The 20,121-nt window shown below is 39.7% G+C and overlaps 2 protein-coding genes across 5 annotated transcripts in view; one reads left to right on the top strand and one right to left on the bottom strand.

Moving 5' to 3' along the window:
• Positions 1 to 11,083, bottom strand: part of LOC120746322 (gamma-aminobutyric acid receptor subunit beta-3-like) — a 56,517-nt gene extending 45,434 nt beyond the window's left edge. For 2 of the 3 annotated variants that reach the window (XR_005698823.1, XM_040051766.1), the window contains exons 1-3: positions 10,629 to 11,083; positions 10,414 to 10,505; positions 10,239 to 10,306 (exon numbers count right to left, since the gene is read on the bottom strand). Coding sequence is in view for 2 of the 3 variants with exons in the window: in XM_040051766.1 (XP_039907700.1) it covers positions 10,239 to 10,306; positions 10,414 to 10,505; positions 10,629 to 10,708 (240 nt within the window). In the remaining variant the exon portion in view is untranslated. The remainder of the gene's footprint in view (positions 1 to 10,238; positions 10,307 to 10,413; positions 10,506 to 10,628) is intronic. The other variant, XM_040051768.1, reaches the window with a different exon arrangement.
• Positions 11,084 to 14,271: 3,188 nt separating this feature from the next.
• The window catches only part of LOC120746323 (gamma-aminobutyric acid receptor subunit alpha-5-like), a 46,761-nt gene continuing 40,911 nt past the window's right edge, over positions 14,272 to 20,121 (top strand). Inside the window, exons 1-4 of one of the 2 annotated variants that reach the window (XM_040051770.1) lie at positions 14,272 to 14,879; positions 15,461 to 15,542; positions 16,817 to 16,941; positions 18,675 to 18,742. In XM_040051770.1, the coding sequence (XP_039907704.1) occupies positions 14,864 to 14,879; positions 15,461 to 15,542; positions 16,817 to 16,941; positions 18,675 to 18,742 (291 nt within the window). In that variant the 5' untranslated portion in view covers positions 14,272 to 14,863. The remainder of the gene's footprint in view (positions 14,880 to 15,460; positions 15,543 to 16,816; positions 16,942 to 18,674; positions 18,743 to 20,121) is intronic. The other variant, XM_040051771.1, reaches the window with a different exon arrangement.

Raw genomic sequence — 20,121 nt, 5'->3', positions numbered from 1 at the left:
AACAGAGATTTGCGCCTGTTGGTCCACTCTTGCAAGAGAAGGTCGTGGAAATGAAAAACACTCCCACACATGGCACTCTTATTTGGCAAATAAACTTTCTTAATAACAGTGTTTACGTTATATTTCAACCTCCAAACCTCACATTAATCTGACAGTCCTGCGTATGTCTGAAAAGTAAAAAGTCCTCTCTCTGTGACAGCAAACCAAATAAATGACACATTTTCAAGTAAGTCCTTCTTAAGTGTACAACTAGTTTCCTCTGCCTTGGCACACACATAATCTGTTTTGCCTTGCTCTGATCTTGTCCTAGTATGCCTTTCTCATCAGCCGAAGGCCCTCGGCACACCGCAAACAAACCTCAGAGGTAATTAGTGCGCCTTTCTCAGACTCTGCAGCATCTGCTAGTGCAGCAGCTCGCGCCGACTGAGCGGCAGCTACTGGTAGAGTCAACCTGCCCCACCAGGTGGATTTCTGGACGAACCAGATGCCATATTCACATTTCCTGCCTCACAAGTTTGCGGGGTATTTCCCACAGCTACCCCCTCCTCTCCCCACTTTCCGCACGTCTTTGATCTTTTGCTTTCTCCGCTCTCCTCTTTCCCTCAGCCACTCAATAAATCTTTAGCTCTTCCAGCTCTCCTCTTGCTTTTATTTCTCAGATCTCCTGATGCGCTGATTGCCCGTGTGCTGTGTCCAGTAAGATTCCCAAGGCTAAAAGCCCTGCACAGACCATCTTGGACTCTGGCAGAAGCTGATGAAATATAAAACCCACCCCACATCAAATAGAACCAGTGTTGCGATATGCATAGGAGCCAGGTGAATCACTGAGGTAAACAGCAAACTACAAACAACAAACAGCAGGTTCACTTTCCAAGTGTCCAGCATTATTAAGAGCATTTTTCACACCTATAGTTCGTTTACTCTGGTCCGAATCAGTTGATGACTTTGTAAACTTGTAGCTTTTGCCCATGTTTGTTTTAACACAGCAAAAATCCAAGTGAACTCAAAGCAAACCAAAACCTAAAGGATTGTGCACATTACCTGGATTGTGGGGGTCAAATCTTAAGCATTATCCTTTGAATGAAATGGCTTCACCATTATTAGAAGTTAGAGAAGCAAGCTTTCCAAGTTTAAAATATTAAATTTAGAAATCAGAAACAGAAAGAACTCAGAGAATTCACTTGTTCCACATGCTGTCACGTTACAGCCTTTTTCCAAAATTGATTAAATTCGTTTTTCACTCCAAAATTCTACACACAATACCCCATAATATCATTCAACATTGCGATGTCGAATATCTATAGACTGGTGGTCTTTTCTTGACTTATAGTCATTGTAGAAAAATAGTTTCAAATTCAGTATAAAGTCAAAGTTCAGTAAAGTTAGTTTCCATGACATCAGTTTGAGGTACATCTTCAACGTCAAAGTCTTAGACTTTCTAGAAAGCAAAAGATTATGTTCATGAATAAAACAAAGCAAACATATTTTTTAAAAATTCCCTGATAGAAGGAGAAGAAATAGACTTCCGCAATCCGCAATCTCATGCTTCAAAATTCATCACTTACTAAACTGACTCGGATGCTGACATCATGGACAGGGAGGGTTAACTGTGAGAGTCCAATGTATTAAGTTCACCATGCAAGACTAAAATTGCATTTAAATGTAGAGGTTTCTTAAAACAGGGTTTTGTCAAAATTAAGTCAAATTAAATTAAGTCCTTCTTTGCAATAATCAGATCCGTATTCCTCATGTTCTGAAAGATGGTTTGACCCGACCTCTAATCTACATGGAAACATGTCAACTGCAATCATCCATTGTTCAACCCAGGAAAGGGTTCAACAATGTTTGCTAGATAGTTACTTTTTTTTTTTTAAAGTCACAATTTCCAATTTCTAAACTACAAGTAATTTGTGGACTGTCCCTATTATTCTACTTTGAAACTAAGTATAACCAACAGTGTCAAAGAATCCAGATTTAAATGTAGGAGAAAATTATGCAATTGCCAGTATCTAATATGCATATTTTTTTCCCCTACTTAATTCCGTTAAGTTAAAAAAAATAATGATACTCATTGAAATGTTGTGAATTCCCAAGTATTTTTGCACAGTGCTGAAATTATTTCCCCAACTAAATAGTTGAATAGCATTAATGAGTCCGATTATCTCAAGATGTCTATCGCTACGTTCACACTGCAAGTCTTAATGCGCAATTCCGATTTTTTTTGTCTGCTTGTTCACACTACAAATAAAATGTGACAGCAAACGCGCTCTAGTGTGAACCCTCAAAGCGGCCCGCATGCGCAAAAGAAGACGTCACACACAACGCGCTCTGTTTAGACCCAGAGCAAACAGTATTGTTTGACTGATGGCCCTTAATATAAAGACTTGTTTCGGACTTTACGTTTCCCAATTTTGCTTTAAGTTATTTTGTTATTTACATATGGCCTAATAATTATCCTTATTGCTGTTTTAGAGAGGAGCGGTGCTTCAAAAGATAGTTGCAGATTTCTGTCAGAATCTGCAGATTATACAGTACAAATAAAATGTTCACGTTTCTCCAACGTTGTCTTCCAAACAGTTTCACTGGATGGCCAGCAAGTGTTCGCGATGTCTTCTCCGGCGCTGATAATTGGCGTCTGTCTTGTGTCAGTGACGTAAAAGACGGATTTAATGCGACATGACGGTTCAAACAGCAGTCGCTTTCTAAAACATCAGATATGTATCTGATTCAGTACCACATACGAAAGTGACCCAGATCGGATTTGAAAATATTGGATTTGTGCTATTCACACCGTCATACCATGACTGGATATGGGTCACATAGGGTTTGAACGTAGCCTATGTGTCAGTTTCCAGTCCGTTACAAGATCAATTAGTCTTCTCTTTGAACCAGATTTGCACATCCGTCACCCTGTAACATTGATGCCAGTTTTCTGTTAGCTCACACCGTTTGACATCTCCTTCACCTCAAACTATAACTTGTACCTTCCATGACTGACCTGAACCCTTTTTCACCTGATCTCTCTGCCACTATTGCTTTTTGACCTTTGGCCTAAACTTCACCCTTTTCTTAGCGGGGACCTTTAGATGCTTTAGGTTGTCCTAGTTTTCTATAACAGTGCGAAAATTTTGGATCTCTATTTGGATTTTTGACCTGCACTCAAGCTGCAAAAACAGCTTTACTCTCAATCTCTCCAAACCTTAGGCACTTGTCGTGTGTTTGCGTTGTACTGTACAACAGTCTGTTTTTGTGTTTGCTTGAGAAAGAACGTCACAAGCCTGAAATCTGGCAGGAATATGTTCAAATCTGTGCTCCTTGTAGAACAAGCTGAGAAGGATCCAAGACTCATTTCAGCGTAGCAAGCAGTGCTTGTCTCAATAAACCCTCAACTTTTAAGACAAATTATCCCAATTATGCCTGTGGGGCTGTTCCAGTGGGCTGGTGAAGGGGAATTGTTATTGAAATGAATGCAGGATAGAAAATTGTCTTTTTGTTCCACACAACACAGACAGCAACATTTATCTGGGCTGTGCTGTTTAGTGTTGATCAATGGCCTGGACAAAAGCGCTCATTATCTATTTCCCTGCAGAGCACGCGTCCCTGTGCTAAAACCACAGACGGTCCCCGCATTGGATGAATATCATTCACCAAATGTCAAACGCTGAAAGTAATAAACAGCTCCACCAGTAATGTTTTGGCTTCAACACTGGCTAACAGCCACGAACAGCCCATTTAACGAGCGCAGATGCACGGTCCCTTGGGAATGGGTGGCAATGAGACATGGAGCAAATTAATTATCAGTTTAAGTATGATCTCAGCTGTCTGACTCCCTGGCTGTTCAGCTACTCTTCCTCTGCTCTGTGGAGAATAGTCTGCTGGGTTAGCAAGCTAATTTTAGCAACTAAACTGTTAAGAAGGAAAGCTTTTAGCTTTTTCACCTTGTACCCCTGCATGACAGCATTCCTCAGAAACTAAAGGTAAGAAGTCCCTCTTCAGGGTAAAATTTTATAACAGCCATTATCATCAAAAGGTGAATTGTTTTTACTATTTTTAGAATACTCTTACAGTTCTATTAAAAAACACAGACTTAATTATTCCACACCAAATCACAGATGATAAGAAACAGCAACAATTTCATCCTAATCATATGAGTGCACATTTTAAGAGTGCTGTATATTGTACGGTAAAGATCCTTCTGCATAATGAAATACCTTGAAAAATACTGGATTTCGCACAGCGTGTTACAGACACTCATGTTTCCCTCAATTCACAACAACAATCGTCTCAATGTGTTTCTTATTGTAAGGTAAAGATCCCACAATAATGGAGAGAATAACCCATCAATCACATTAGCAAAAACCCCTGCGCAAACACTTGGAGGCAGTAGTGAAGAAGAACTCCCTTTTAACAGGAAGAAACCTCCAGCAAAAAGGCATTTGGTGAGGGGTAATAAAGCTTCAAGCTGCAAAAACAGCTTTACTCTCAATCTCAGTTTTCTGTTAGCTCACACCGTTTGACATCTCCTTCACCTCAAACTATAACCTGTACCTTCCATGACTGACCTGAACCCTTTTTCACCTGATCTCTCTGCCACTATTGCTTTTTGACCTTTGGCCTAAACTTCACCCTTTTCTGAGCGGGGACCTTTAGATGCTTTAGGTTGTCCTAGTTTTCTATAACAGTGCGAAAATTTTGGATCTCTATTTGGATTTTTGACCTGCACTCAAGCTGCAAAAACAGCTTTACTCTCAATCTCTCCAAACCTTAGGCACTTGTCGTGTGTTTGCGTTGTACTGTACAACAGTCTACAAAAAAAAGCTTTTTTTTGTAATTCTAGCTAATCTTACATCTAAATACAGGTTCATAAAGCCAATTTCCTCCCAACTTAAATGCAGCTTTCGTTTACTGGCTGTTTTGTACATAAATAACAACATTTGTTTCATAGTCATAATTTAGCAAACACAGATATTAGTCTTAATGTTACAAAAAAATCATAAGACAAAAACAAGGAAACATCAGCAGTCACACAGTGTATATGTCTGTCATTTTATTGTGAAAATCAATGACAAGACCAAAATGTTTTCACATGTGTAGGAACAAATTTGATACATTTTAGGGTGGTTTTTTGCACATTATGTCTGTGCATGATTCCTGATTTTTAAACTGCTGTCTCCCAACTAATCCAAGTCTTTTGCATCACTGTTTTTTTTTTTTAATTTTTAGAGAATGGCCTTTTTGTATATTTTATATTTTTGTGTAAGCTATCATAGCAAGTAGTTACGATTGGTACAATTTCATGGTCTCAGTTAAAACCTAATAGTGAAAAGTAGGTTTGCAACTTTTATAACCCTAGTTATTTTATAATATGTATTGGTTAATCTGTTATTTTTTTTAATTGTTCTAGCCCTATCCCCTAACCCTGTTTATTAAGAGTTCCTCACTGAGATTAAACGGTGCCCCTGCTGTGAGAGCAGCTAGTCAGGGTTTAAAAAGTCAGGACCGGATTAAGCAAGTAATTAAAAGTAAGTAATTTCAAACGTACTCAGAGTAAACATGAGATTAGAAAAGGTGAAAGAGAAAGGTGGTGGTATTATAAAATATTCAGTGGGAGTGGTCGTGTCATGTGAAAATTTAGAAGTAAGTTTAATGTATTTGTAGCATCTCCAGGTCATGGCCTACTTAAATACATAAAAACTGAATATGAAGGTGCACATATTCACCAATATTAAGATTGCATAGTAGGCATATAGTCACAATAAGTCCATATTCTGCATGACCACACTCTATAACTATGTTTTCAGTCAGTAATCAAGCAATTATTGCTTTGGTTTTTTGTTTTGGTTTTTTTATTGTTTTTTTATGACCTTGTAAAGTATCAGTACCAGAAGAGTCATTCTCCCTTGTTAACACCTATAGCAGCTGATACACTGTATAGTAGAAATGGTGCTATTGAAAGGCACTTTGAGTGCACTGTTAGAGTAGAAAAGTGCTATATAAGGACCAGACCATTTACCATTTACTCTCAGTGAAAACAAAATACTTCATGCATGCACTCGATGTACAGTTCATTGCTAGCTTTTGATATTTTGGGGTGTGTGTGGTTTGATGATCTTATGCAGATATTTTGAAATAATGAGATGAGAGAGCCAGCCCAACAGACCAGCCTTTGTCACTGAAGCATCAAGCACACTGTACCTACTACTTAGTAATACTTTGTTTAAACACATGCCATGTCCCTCTCTAGCCGTAGTAAGGTAGACGAAAGGCTACAATTAATGTGTGAAGGGATTCTGGTGACACTAAACTGTGTAAGCTGACAAAGCAGCATTCCAGCTAAGTTATAAATAACACAGAAGAAGACTGGCTTCACTACACCAGGCTGTGATTACTAGTCCACCTTCTCTTCCCCTCTGTTTGAAAATCTCTTAAGTGCTCCATTACTACAGGGCGTAGTTCCTCTTGTGCTGACTTTTTTCCACTACCAGTGAACTGGAATAGAACCTGTGGATCTTAGTAGCATCTGCCAAATGCAGCAGTTATATACAGGGATGGGAATCACAGTATGATACTTTTACAACAACAGTGGTGTTCTATTGCTTATACAAAGCATATATAGCTCAAGACAATCATCTGCAATCTGTGTAACTGAAGAAGAAAAATCGGGAATTATCGGGTGTCAGTATGTGGGCATTTCATTATTATGCACTTTTAACATGTCAGTTCAATTAATTAGCTCCCTGATTGGCTTTTTCCTGCTGTTTGCCATTATCCCCTGTTTCTTGTTCTTCTGTGAGTTTCTTCTTCATTAATGCAAGTTCGTGACCTTGCATATCAAAAAATAACACAACCAGGAAAATATTCTTTCTTTTAAGTTGAGTTGATGCAATATGAAATGATACTGTATTGCACTGTTTCCCTCCTATCTTGATGTCATTGTGTCAGCTTTGGCCTCCATGCATTCATCCACCATCTGCTCTACTCTGAAAGTCTCTGCCTTCAAACTTTACACACACAGAACTCAATGACTTGAACCTTGATGGCCTCTAAGAGTTGGACGCTCCACTATGACCATCTGAGTTCCATTTGAAGTCTTTTACAAACCCTAGAAACAACTTGTCACAAACCCAAACCCCATTTCAGAATGGCTATATTGGCAACAACCACTCAATGAGAATAAAACATCTCCAGAATTATTCCCAAGGACATGGAGTAGTGACCTTCCTGGTAAATATGGTTGAAGCCCAAAAGTCATCTGCCTGGTCGAAACTGACATATGCTGGCAATGTCACATAGACTAGAAGTCAGACCGTCTCTTAAGAAGCAAATAATACAACTCAGATTATTTCAAAGAATGAATTAAATGAATTTATCTTTGTTCTGCTTTTTTTGACACGGTGACAACTATTATTGTCGGTACATGGTTATGAACAAATTAGTGTTACTGGAGACTGTTTTAAAAAATAAGCAAATTAATACTATGAAGCTATTTACAGTTTTGTGAATTAACTCAGTAGGATAAGCACAGGATTTAGAAGCAAAAGGTCGCAGGGTTTGAGTTAATCTCAAGTTAGAATGTTTTTTTCATCCTGTTTTGTCTATTGAGAAATTGTTTACATTTCATTTATTTTTTATTCTAATTAATAAAAAGATATAAAATAAATCTTGAACACAAATGTTCTCAAGACGGACTTCTAGGTCTTGTTGAAGATATACTTCGAACTGACTAGATGTCAAGAAAAAACCATCAGCTGATGCTTATCCAATACTGCAATGTTTGCTGGACTAGGATATTTTTCAAAATATATAAAAACACAAACACACACTTTTCCGACTTTCCTATCGGAACACATTAACCCTGGAGTTGCTCCCTTGTTCCAACATCTGACTCCCAAGGTAACTAAAATGTGATGTATTGTACTTTGCTTTCAGGGGTTAACTGGAAGACGAATTGTTGTATTTGAACTTCTGGGATCAATAACTCATAAAAAACCTTATTCAAACACCAACAGCACTTCCTTTCAGTCACGTTAAGCAGACAACAAGCTAGAAGGTTATTTGCATCCAGACACATCATTTTCCAACCTGGACAAATAATGCTGGTAGAAGTTGGCTATGAGTCATATGAATATGGAAGATCTTCAAGATGCAACAACAGAACAAAATTACTCGAGCATTCACACTTCTGAATAATATAGACTGTTTTAAGAACATTATTTTATAATTTTCAGCTGATGCAATGAACATTTAATAGTATTTCTGCTTAAGCCTCTTTTGTTTGACCGTGTTATTACAAATAGCTTAGTTAGCTTTACTCAAAGAGATTTGTACTCTCAGACATTTAACAAAAAAAGAGAAATTACCTCTTGTTGCATAAACTCAAGCAAAAATTAAACATAATCCATAATCCTATGATGTATTTGTTGTACATAGCTTCTAGCAGAAATAGTTCATCTGTGAGATTCTTGCAACATCTGGAAAAAAACACCACTTTTCTTGCCTCAGACTAGTGGCAGAAAAGTCAATTGTCAAAGTAATCACTGAGTCACTGGTATTGATCAGTACCCGCCCACACTTATACACCCTCCTCTCGCCAGATAAATAGTGACAGTTTTCTAATACTATATAGTGAAATGAAACACTTTCTTTTTTTGTCCTTCTCAGTAGACTCAATCAAGATCACCATTATGTCATTATGACATCTGTGTTGATGCTGTACATGTACAGCAGTCCCACGCCTGACCTGACTCTGACTGCTGCACTTGTCTGTGTTGTTATAAAGAAAGAAAGCACATGGGCTCAGGAGCCATCAGCTCTAATAAAGATCCTAATGGTTGCACCTGCACATGCGGTGGGCTGTGAAATGTAGCTGAGGAGAGGTGTTGGTCTGGAAACACAATATCCGCCATTCAGTTCGATGCCGGAGTCCTTAAAATCTGTCGCCGGCAGCCGGGTGACACGGTGCCACTCATTTTGCAGTACAATTTGGGTCAGCGTTGGCTGATATTTTAAGATACAATAGCCTGAAGTGACTTCCCGGCATGTGCACGTGTCAAAAAAAATGGCATCAGCCCATGAATTAGCAAATCCAATCAGAGTTTCGTGATAGCTGTCTGCTCAGAGGGGCCCTCATGGGAGGACAATGCTAACTGTGGCTTCTGTGGTTAACAAGCACAATGAGAAAGGGTTTCTTTTTGCAGATAAAAGAGGGCTTCAATGGAAAAATGTATTTCCTTTACTGTGCCTGGATTGTACAGTATGTGGACTATTGACTGGAAACTCATGGCCGCTGCTTTAATCCATCCTCTAAGTGAGTCAGTGTCTGAGGATGAGGATTGTTGGAAACAGGAGCAGGAAGCTGTATTATGTTGGAGGGTTTTCTTTTTTCACACCCAGGCTTCTGTGTATGTGGGGTGCTGGCAGTGTGTGAGATAAAGCTGTTTTAGTGCTTACAGGAAATCCAACCCTTCCATCTGACCATCGCATAATGGACTTGAAGGGGGGGGGGGGCTACAGGAACTAAGGATATTTGATCAAAATTATCATGTGCAGCCCTGTGCCATTATATAGAGTGTATAAAATACTGAATGGTGAAATAAGTTTTTAAGCTCTTAGATTTATGGGTTATACTTAGTACATAGTGCAGCCTGTCTTATGATGCAGGTTCCCCAAACTTACAATGCAATTCTTTATTTACTGTTAAGGTATTTTAGACAAAAGTGCAAACACGTTGTATACTTCTTACAAGAAATACTTGTGGTATAATTTGGTTTGTCTGTCTGTTAAAATGATCAGTTGTTACTGCATTGTTCTACCATATGAACCAAGAAGCAAAAACATGCATTGAAAATCACACCCTAAATTCAGAAAAAATACATGGAAAAAGTACACGGTTGTTTTTTTTTTGTTGTTGTTGTTTTGTTTTAACAAAAGCATTGAAATAAATACTATAGAGTAAAAGGTACAATATTTGAATCCAAAATATAGTGGACAACAAAGCAGCCTAAGAGAAATACTTAAAGTACATTAAAACTGTTAAGTTTTACAGTAAAGTACTTGGTAAAAATGCACTATATTACATGCAACACAGCAGTACTCTCACTCAGCAGCTTTGTTGGGAGGCAGGAACATTTGGGGGGTACAGGTACCACCCCATGACCCCCTTCTGTATATGCCCCTGGCACTGAGGCAGAGGCAGGACTGCTGTGGATTAAGGGTTCGTGAAGTGTGACTCCACTCACCATGTTGACTTCTGACACCATGTCTATGCTGGCCACGTCTATGCTCATGCCAACAGCGACAGGGGGCCCTAGAACAGAGTAATTATGTCATGATTACAGACCTCCACCTCTACGTCTGACCACAACACTGTAAATGGCGCCAAAAATAAAGCTGGGGGATAAATGCGGAGCATACCTCCAAAGTCCGGCCTCAGTCGGATGTCGTATCCTTTAAGTAGTTTATCCACCGTCTCCTTCACAAAAGACATGTTGCCCGGTTCATTGACGCTGAAATGACAGCAGAAGCAAAGAAAAGAAAACATCACCTTGACTCCCGCATCAATCAGCCCAGGCAATAACCTTGGCTTCTCAGAAAAGAAAGAAGAAGAAAATAATGAGAAGATCACTCACCTTTTTGCGCAACACACAATCGAACCGATAACCAGTGCGGACAAGACGCGAAATTGACGAAGCTTGTGCAAAGCAAACATCCCCCCTTTTCCTTTTTGTAATTGTAAAGCACGAAGGCAGCAACAGCAGAGAGCTCACCCCCCTGCAATCAACAGCCGAGACGGACACTCTTCAAATCCAGAGTAAATCCATCGATTGCCCCCCCAAAAAAGCAAGAAAGTAGACTGAGCCGCGGAAAAGTCAGCAGCTCGCTGTGGATGGAGTCAGATGTGAAATATGGGCTGACATCGCCTCCCTGTCATAAATATTGGCTCCGCTTTCCTTTTTGCCGTCTCTGACTGTGCGAGAGGCTCTTACATTCAGGAGCTGAAGCGCATATTGATGAGGAGAGAACATACAGGGGGGCGATGCTGCTGCTGCTGCTGGTGGCGGCGCTGGTGGTGAAGGCACTCGGCTTGTTCAAATTAGAAGCGAAGCCCCAACACTTAAAACACTGTAAAAAAAAAAATGCTGAGGTAGAATCTGCAAATTCAAGCTTTTCATTTTATATATTTGGTGAGCTGTTAAACTCTTTTTCTTTTCTTTTTTAGGGAATGCATTTTAAACCAGACTTTTGTTAAAATCCACTTATTTCTGCTAATAAACCTTGTGTCTATTTTTGGCCCTAGAATTTATCAGCAGGGGCGCATTTGCGGTTTCTTTTTTTGTTTGTATTTTTGTTTGTTTGTTTTTTGAGGACGGTAAAGATATATATATATATATTTTAAATTTAACAAATAAACATCAAGTTGCTTGAAAACTGGGGGCCAGGGGGGCAGTTCAGCAAGTTATAATTCAAATTTATGTTTACATGTTTATGTATGCATTCAGCAATAAATAAAGTGGCTGACTTGTAACCATATGGCAGTCGCACTTACTCAGAGTCATTGAGTAATGATAAAAAAAAAATGAATGTGGGGATTCCATTTTGTCAGGGCTGTGCCTACTTTAAATGGATCTGCCTTTTTAACAGGTTTCTTCCTGTTAGAAAGGAGTTTTTCTTCCCACTGTCCCCAAGTGCTTGCTCAAAGAGGGGTTTGTCGGGGTTTCTCTCTATTACATAGGGTCTTTACTTTACAATATAAAGGACACTGAGGTGACTTTTGTTGTGATTTGGGCTATTTGAAAGACATTGAACTGAAGTGAAAATACACATGTTGTTTAGTTAAGTTTGTTTCCACTGATTACTTATCTTCACTTCCTCGATTACCTCAGCAATCAGTGGACATGATTTTTAGAACACTAATTAAGCCGTTGCCCCACCCCTTCTCCCACTCTCAAAAACACCCACATTACAAAGCACTAAACCAAACTCTCTTATTAAAATTCTCATTTTTTACAGTGCACCCCACACCATCTTCATCCTTCCCTTGGGTTTCCTGTAAAAATGGCGGGACCTGAACAATATGGAGTGGGGACAGGCAGCATTTATCAACCCATTAATCGATGCTTATGATTTATTGGCCTGTTATCTGTTGATGGCCCTTTTGTGTCTGATTTAAAATGTGTGGACTGCACCATAAATTATTTAGAGAGTCGGGGTCAAAAATTCGTGAACAGGCTAATTAGGACCGCGTGCACACGCGGACGCGCTTGCACAAGACCCAGTGGAGGAGCCTGGATGAGGAATGCGCGTGCTGTGATAGTTCATACCGGGTGTCATAGATGGCGATCAGCTTCTTGTTTCCGTTAACAGCATTCCTGAAAGAAGAAAGTTGATGACATCATTAATTAGAAAATAACAGGAAGACACTGAAAATGAACTTCTTTCCTCCCGTTTGCAGCTTCATGTTTCCCCGAATTTAATTGTGGTTATAAGTTTATTATTCATTATTATTATTATCACTGGTGTCTTATGCGTGTTTGAGCCTGTCTGATGTGTTGTGTGACTGTGCTCTGCATAGCCTCGTATTCCACCCATTATTGCCTGCAGTAACGCAGAGGTCTGAAACAGTGGGATGCCTGCAGGGCAAAATATTGAAAGCCAGTCGATTTCCCCCTGGAGCCCCCTCCAGGATAAAAAAACATCTCACAACACCTCCCCCAACCCTTATCTTCCTACCACAGAGAGAGGTGGTGGTGAGTTTGGGGGGGGGGGGGGGGGCTTTTTCGCCATCACTTTTATTCACACTCGTCCAAACGGTCAACACTCCGCGAGCTTGTTCGCACCAGGCGCGGTGCTGAAATCACCCTCCGAGGGTATTCTGGCTGCAGCTCCCGTCCGCAGACTGCACCGCCAGACGGATTCAAGAAAGTAGAGGGAGGTTAAGTTTACCACCTAATTATCGTCTACGAAACATGGAACTCGGCTACCCTCTTATGGCAATCGTCAGGATGATAACTACTCTGACGTGTTTCTTGCGAGCGCTTGTTTTAGTGGCTCAGGGTTAAACAAGCCGACCGAATGCTGTTTCTCTCACAGTGATTTGCCCCCAGTCTGTGTTGTCATGCGGGTCGCAGACTCTTCACCTCTTCACACATATGGACACACAAGTCATTTCACTTCGTTACTCATAGTTACTGTCACGAATAATGACACATTTTATGACTTGGAATGGGTGAACAGTGGAAACAGTGTCAAACATAAGGCCAGGGGGCCAGAATCGGCCAGGGGGCCAGAATCAGCCAGGCAAAGACTCCAGTCCGGTCAACTGGACAGCTCAAATGTGAAGAAGTGTCTATATTTGTAACTTTTAACTGTGCTTTCATAAGTTTTACAGCTTTTTCCATTGATAAATATGTCCCACATGCACCCCACGCTGCCTTTACCAAACAATTAAAAGACAGAAAATATCCTAATTTTTTCCTTTCTTTACAGTGAATAATCTTTAAAAAAAAAAAAAAAGAATTGATTAAAAAAAGAAATTTTCTGTGAACTAATGAAAGTTGTACAGTTTACAATTACAGGACAGTATGAGCAATGAAAGCTCTTTCTGCAATTATACACATTTATCATGTTGTTTTACTTGTCTGGCCAACTTAATAAACCAATTATTGATGTTTCAAAACCTGACTTTATTTCAAAACCCAGTAGAACTTTGTCTATTTTGCTTTATCAATAATAAACAGAATAGCTACAGCAACTATAAATACAAATATGTTGGGATAGCAAGTGAACTAACTATAAGGCACAACTTAAACTGTTAAATAGTCATATAGGTGGATGAAATGAAAGGGTTAAAAGAGTGGACAGTGGAGGTAGCACAAATCCAACCAACAAACAAATTCTTTTTAAATACAGATAATAAAAATCACAAAAACAATCTCTGCAATAGTAACAAGTTATTAATTAAGCTGTTTTAGTGAAATATTTGTAAGTATTGATAACACACAGCTAGCATAACAAAAATAGGCTAAGAGTCCAAATTGCAGTCTAAAAATACATGTATAAAATTGTTACTATTAGCTAGCGTACAAGGATCAGCTGTTAGCTAATGGCTACATATAGTAGTTCAAACAAATAGGCTATTTAGAAAGATTGACTAAACTACTGAAATCAGGCACTTCTTCATAAGAAATAGCAAAAGCTAAAGAGGCCAAATTAAAATCCTGGTTAAAGGATTTCATTAGTGTGCTGCTACTGTGTGACGTTTCAGGTGCAAAAGTCCGTGGTAGTTTGAGCTCCCATATATTGCATGCTTCTTTCACATCCTCATTAATGGATGATGTGGAATTCTGCGCATCTACCTTCCAGCCCACCAATGGGGAGCACCTATTTGGTAATTATTAGCCTCTGTTGCGGCACTTCATTCTCTCGCACCGGCAGTAGGCGGTACAGGAAAGGGCACAGAGACAAGAAAAATGTGGAGCGAATCCGGTCTCCTCCGAGGTCGGTGGACACCAGCGAAGAGGCGCCCCGTGTGATGATGCTGCTGCAACACCTCTGGAGGCGATGCGGGAAACGCGGCGCAGCAGGCACTAAAGAATAAGCGAGGCGGTCAAGCCTATAGGAGGAGCAGAGCAGACAGACTACTACAACAGCTGCTGATGGGGAAGCGCTGATTGAAGGAGAGAGAGAGAGAGAGAGAGAGAGGGAGAGCAGAAAGAAGCTAAAGAGAAGGAGGAGGGGAGAGAGAGCCGACCAGCACGGGAATTTAGTGATTGGACCCGCGATCTTCCAGTTTCGCCGACTGGAGACCCCAAAGCCTCCTGTCGCTGTTTGGAAAGAAAGCAACAAAAACTAAACCTTGCTGGTCATGGATCCTCGTGCAGGTTAGCCAGTATTTTTCCTCCCGTTACCTCTCTGTTTTTTCCTTCTGATGAGACAAATAAGTGTGAGTTTCATGGGTTTTTTCGGTGATGGGGAGAGTGGGGGAAAGGTGGAGAAGAGGGATGGGAGGATAGGGGGTGGCCCGTTTATTGTAATAGGCTGGATTGGAACGCAGTGGAAGCTTTTACACAATGGGACTGATACTGCAGGAAACATGCCTCTCTATGAGCCTCTTTTATTTACCAGCCTATGTGGTGTTTTTGAGCATGCCGAGTTGTTTTTTTCTTTCTTTCCTTATTGGAATTTTTACCAAAAAATTAATTAGTTATTCTTGTTTAATATTAAATAGTTGCACCTTGCACCCCCCCCCCCCCTCACCCCCCGCCAAATGAACCAGAGATTGTCCCGCTGCTTGATTTAGTGTTTGCTGTAATGCTCTCTGTATGCAGTGAGGTGAAGACTTTTCCCGTGTCTGGCCTTATGGGGAATCCTTGACCTCAGTGTTGTTTCTGTGTTATTTATTGATTCTGTGATGCCCTTTTTTATTCTGTTCTTTGTCTCCTTCTGGGTGTGCGTGTGGTAGCTCTCAACAGTAAAGTGAGCCGGATATCCGTTACGGCAAGGCTCCTCGTTTCTCTCCTGCTTCTTTGCAGATGTCAAAACAGGTAAAGAGATTTAATAATAATAATAATAATAATAATAATAATAATATTATAAAGTTTAACAGTTATATATAGCTTTTTTTCCCATGGAATGATACCAACGCATGTATTGGTATCTGATCGATAGTAGTGGGATAGGATCGATACTTTGCTTCTGTTCTCTAAGTTCAGTATCTAACCCACTGAATTGTGTCAAATTAATTACTTTTTGGAAATGGAAAAATATACCTCAACCATCTCTTATTGCGACTTGACTGTCATGTTTATTTTTTACGATCTATAGAGCAGAAGTTGACTGAAAGTGCATCAGGGACAGGCACATTTATGTTCCCGGTCTCCAAAAAACCCGGTTTTAAAATACATGAAAAGCTGAAAAGTGTGTTTTTCTGTGTTAACTCTTTATTTTGGAAAGTAAAAATCACACTGCTCTAATGGTCATTAAAATGTGTTAGAATTTACAAATTGATTATCTATCTCATAAATCAAGATTTACTAGTATCCCCTACATAAGCTGCTTTTATATGCTAAAAGTATCGCTATTGGTATCGGCTTTGGCAATACTGGCCCTGTATTTACCAAGTAAACAACTATTGAATTCAGAATCAGAACAGAATCTGATGCTAAGTGACTCACTACACTATCGTATGGTAGAAGTTGGTATTAAACCCAAGTACAACTTTTTATCTCTATAACGAAATACATATTTTGAACACAACACTATAGCAGTTGTTACTTCACATTTTTTCGATATTGTGTTCATTTTGGAAGGTTTTGAACTTTTTTAAAAGGCTAAGTTCAGTTTTGCTTTGCGGTCAAAAGCATTGTGACAGATTTTTACGCCTCTATTTGCAGGTGACTCAAAGCAACTTCGAATTTTTAGATCCCGCTCCCTTTGACTGATTGCATATCCGAGCTGTTCTGTGCTCTAATGCCGCTTAAGCAGGAAGATCTGTCAGCAGTCCACTCTCATCCAAGTCGATCAAACCCCGTTTATGACCTTTTGTGCGTTTCCCTCTCTTCGCCGCTTGCCGTTCTTTGTAAAAAGATCCTCCATGCTGCCTCGCTCCCCCGCTGTATTTAAAGGAAGAACTCATTTGTTTGTATTTGGATCACATGTCAAACCCTTAATTACCTCTACTGGTAGATTTGAGGCAGCGCTTGTGTTCAATAATTAATCGCAACAAGCCTGCCGTTAATGCGGCAAGCCAATTAATCACAACAATTGTGTTGTGTTGTGTTTCTGAGGTCTGCTTCCTTTGGTTTCCTTCCTCTCTCAGTCTCTGCCAGTCATCCCCAGAAGCTGAGAAGGAGGTGGGCACCAACGACAACAGCACAGTCTTCACCAGAATCCTGGATGGGCTCCTGGACGGTTACGACAACAGGCTTCGGCCAGGGCTCGGAGGTTCGTTTCCAGCTATTTTGTGTTTTTCTTTTTTTTTTCTTTTTGAAAGGAACATTTAGTAGTCTTAGTACAATAGTGCCACATTTGAACCTCCCACTGTGCTAACCTTCTAACCCTACTTTGGCCAGGGGAAGCCTGGTTTCCTGCTGTGATTTCATGCTCTGATTCATTGGAGAACGCTGGGAGACTGGCAGGTACACGGGGGTTCAAACTGTGCAAGCAGATGTGGAATTTGCTCGCGTGTCAGCCGAGGTGAAGGTGCACGCATGCAGTTGTCAGGTGCTTTTGTTTCCTGTGTTCCCCGCGAATGCATATGGCTGTCTCTTTTTCAAGCAAATCAATCAAGCCATCCTCAACACGGCCTCGATTCTGTGTGCTAAGGTGTTTTTATTCACTTCTCACCCTGGCAACAGGAGATAACCTTGAGAGGCAACAAATTGCCATTCAGAGATGGAGATGCTTGAAATGAAAGCTTTTGATTTTTCCTTTCTGCAGTCGTGCTGTTTCCCGTTGAATTTCTGCAAGCTCCTGACACTGGTCTGGTTAGGCTTGTTGGTCACGTATATACACTACTTGTTCCACGTGAGAAGGAAAGAAGGGCTTTTTTGTATTTTTGTTTTCATGCCACATGCCTGATGTGTCATTGCAAAAGCCCGTCCTCTCTCACATCCTGGTAACGGTTGCTACCTTTGACAAGAGGGCCTATAAATATATATTCAGGCTTTCATTCAACAAGCTACTCTGCACAGAGTGACCAAGCCCAGCTTCCCCTGGTCCACATTGGTATTCAGAGAGTTTTGTGATTTTGGAACAAATGAAAGAAACAAGTTGCCTGTTTTTCCTCAACATCTTTAGAAGGAATCCGCTGACAGAGAAATCATGAATCCAGGTTGCTTTGTGTGGTTCGTGTTGAGTGACCACACTGAAACCATTGAGAGGGGCATAGGGAGGTGGGTTCAAATGCTGACACTATTGTTAAATATTGATTTAATTGATCCTAACCATTTGCATATATTAACATTAAACCCGAGCATTATTTGCTTCACAATGTTATACCTTTAAGATGTAAAACTAGTGATTTGTGTATCCATAGAAAATTATTTTTGTAATCAGGGCATCTAAATGAAATTATGTCCGTTATGATATAGAAACTGGACAGTGGTTGGACAAAATAGTATATATGCTGAATTACACAACAATAGGAAGAACTGATTTGATCAGTAATTGATTAACCTCATAACATCCACCAAGTCCACCTATATAGGGTTAGGGTTAGGCTGCACTTTAGCCACATTCTGTGCAATCAAATTACACGCATTTATTATAAGATTTTCACTTGGGTGTGCCAAATCTGGGAAATATATCATCTGGTAATGGTAGGCATCAACCTATTGGCAAATAATATGATAACTGCCAATAAGAAATAAATAATAACCAAAACGTCACGTGTCATAAACAAGCAGAAAAAGAAAATCATATTAACTAATGGATAATTTGCTGTTGTAAAGATTGTTATCAGCAGTGATGCCATAGACTTCCTGTCTTGTTTGAGTAGTTAATAAATGCTAGAAAGTCCCGCATTAGGAGTTATGAAGAAATAATAATGAGCAGCTCATTAATTATGACGTCCTTCCTGATGGGTTGTTCATTTGTGTCCCTTTTAGTGAAGAGCTGCCTCTTCAGTGTCTCTCTTTAACCTCCAAACCCTGTTTCCATCTGTTCTCTCTCAACAGAGAATGTCACAGAGATCAAGACAAACATTTTTGTCACCAGCTTTGGCCCCGTGTCTGACACGGAGATGGTGAGTTCATCCACAGCAAACACTACAGAGAGAGATTGGCTAAGGTGGACAAACACACATACAAGCGTCTCCAAAGCCCATCCAGACAACTGTCGGTATTTTTAGATGGAAACATATATTTACATTTTATGAGACGACTACCGCTTTCTGGCTCCTGCTGTTCTCTGGAAGTGAGCTCATGTCCTAGTTGTGTCTTTGAAGATTGGCTCCTTTTGGCTACTTGGACACGAGGCAAAATTCATGTGGGTGATTTAAACTTTTAATGCAACGTGACTGGCCTGTATGGAGCACAAAGAGTGCCAAAATGAAGTGAATAACTACATCATTAAATAATGAATGAAATGTGTCGTTAACTCATTCAAATGGGAAATCAATCAATCAATAATTTATTAACTGCATAAATAATTTATTGAATACATAAATAATCAAAATATTGATTCACTTTATTTAAGAAAAAGAAAAACATATTTAATTATTTCATGGCTGTAGTGCTGCAGTGCGTCACCAAATAATTGAAACTGTTACTGCAGCTTGTCAGCAGACTGTAACATCTGCTGCTTTTGTTTTCATTCGAAATGCATTCTGGGATACCTAGCTGTTCCGAGTCCACTGCATCAGTCATTATCTGGGATTGATCTGTCTTGACTGGCTGTGCAGGGCAACCAATCAGATGATAGGGTCTGCTGACAAGCTGCAGTGACGGTTTAAATGACTTCATGTTGCACCACAGCACAGCAACCATGAAATAATTAAATGGGTTTTCTTTAAATGATGCATTAAGCATATATTTAATTATTAATTTAAATATTTATTTCCAATTGTACTTAATGAATCGCTTCTACAGATAGTATGATTTTTGTTCCCGAACTCCTCAAACACAGCTGCTTCGGTTTTGATGAAACGGTCATTAAACTATTTACTCCGAATAAAGACTACAATTTTTTTCTGTGTATTTAAATATAGAAACTGTGTGATCGAGGCGTGAATGGACCTCACTTTTATGCATGCAAATCGAATGGAAAGCTTGCACGTTCAAAAGCACGTCAGACGAACATTTTAACGGTCACCAGTAGGTTTCACTTTTAAGAACTGGGATGTTTTTAGTTTTGTATGTGCCGTGCCTTTAATATTCTGCACCATTAATATGGGTGAAAGACGTCACAGCGCACAGATTGGAGAATCTTTTGAGACATTTACAAGCAAAGAACCATGATCAGCATAAAAGGGCGCAAGTCGCAGTGAACAGAACAGAACGGTGTGGCTGTTCTTTTGAGATAAAGTACTGCTTTACCTTTGTAGTCATTTCTATGTTTCATTTCTTTCTATGTTTACTATTAAAAGTCCCCATCATTAATATTAATGTGAAGGTTAAGGTTGTG

This window comes from Simochromis diagramma, unplaced genomic scaffold, assembly GCF_900408965.1.
Source record: "Simochromis diagramma unplaced genomic scaffold, fSimDia1.1 OVJJ01000107.1, whole genome shotgun sequence".
In the NCBI taxonomy this organism is placed as follows: domain Eukaryota; kingdom Metazoa; phylum Chordata; class Actinopteri; order Cichliformes; family Cichlidae; genus Simochromis; species Simochromis diagramma.
The sequence above is the reverse complement of the archived record's forward strand: the minus strand, read 5'-3'. Positions and strand labels throughout refer to the sequence as shown.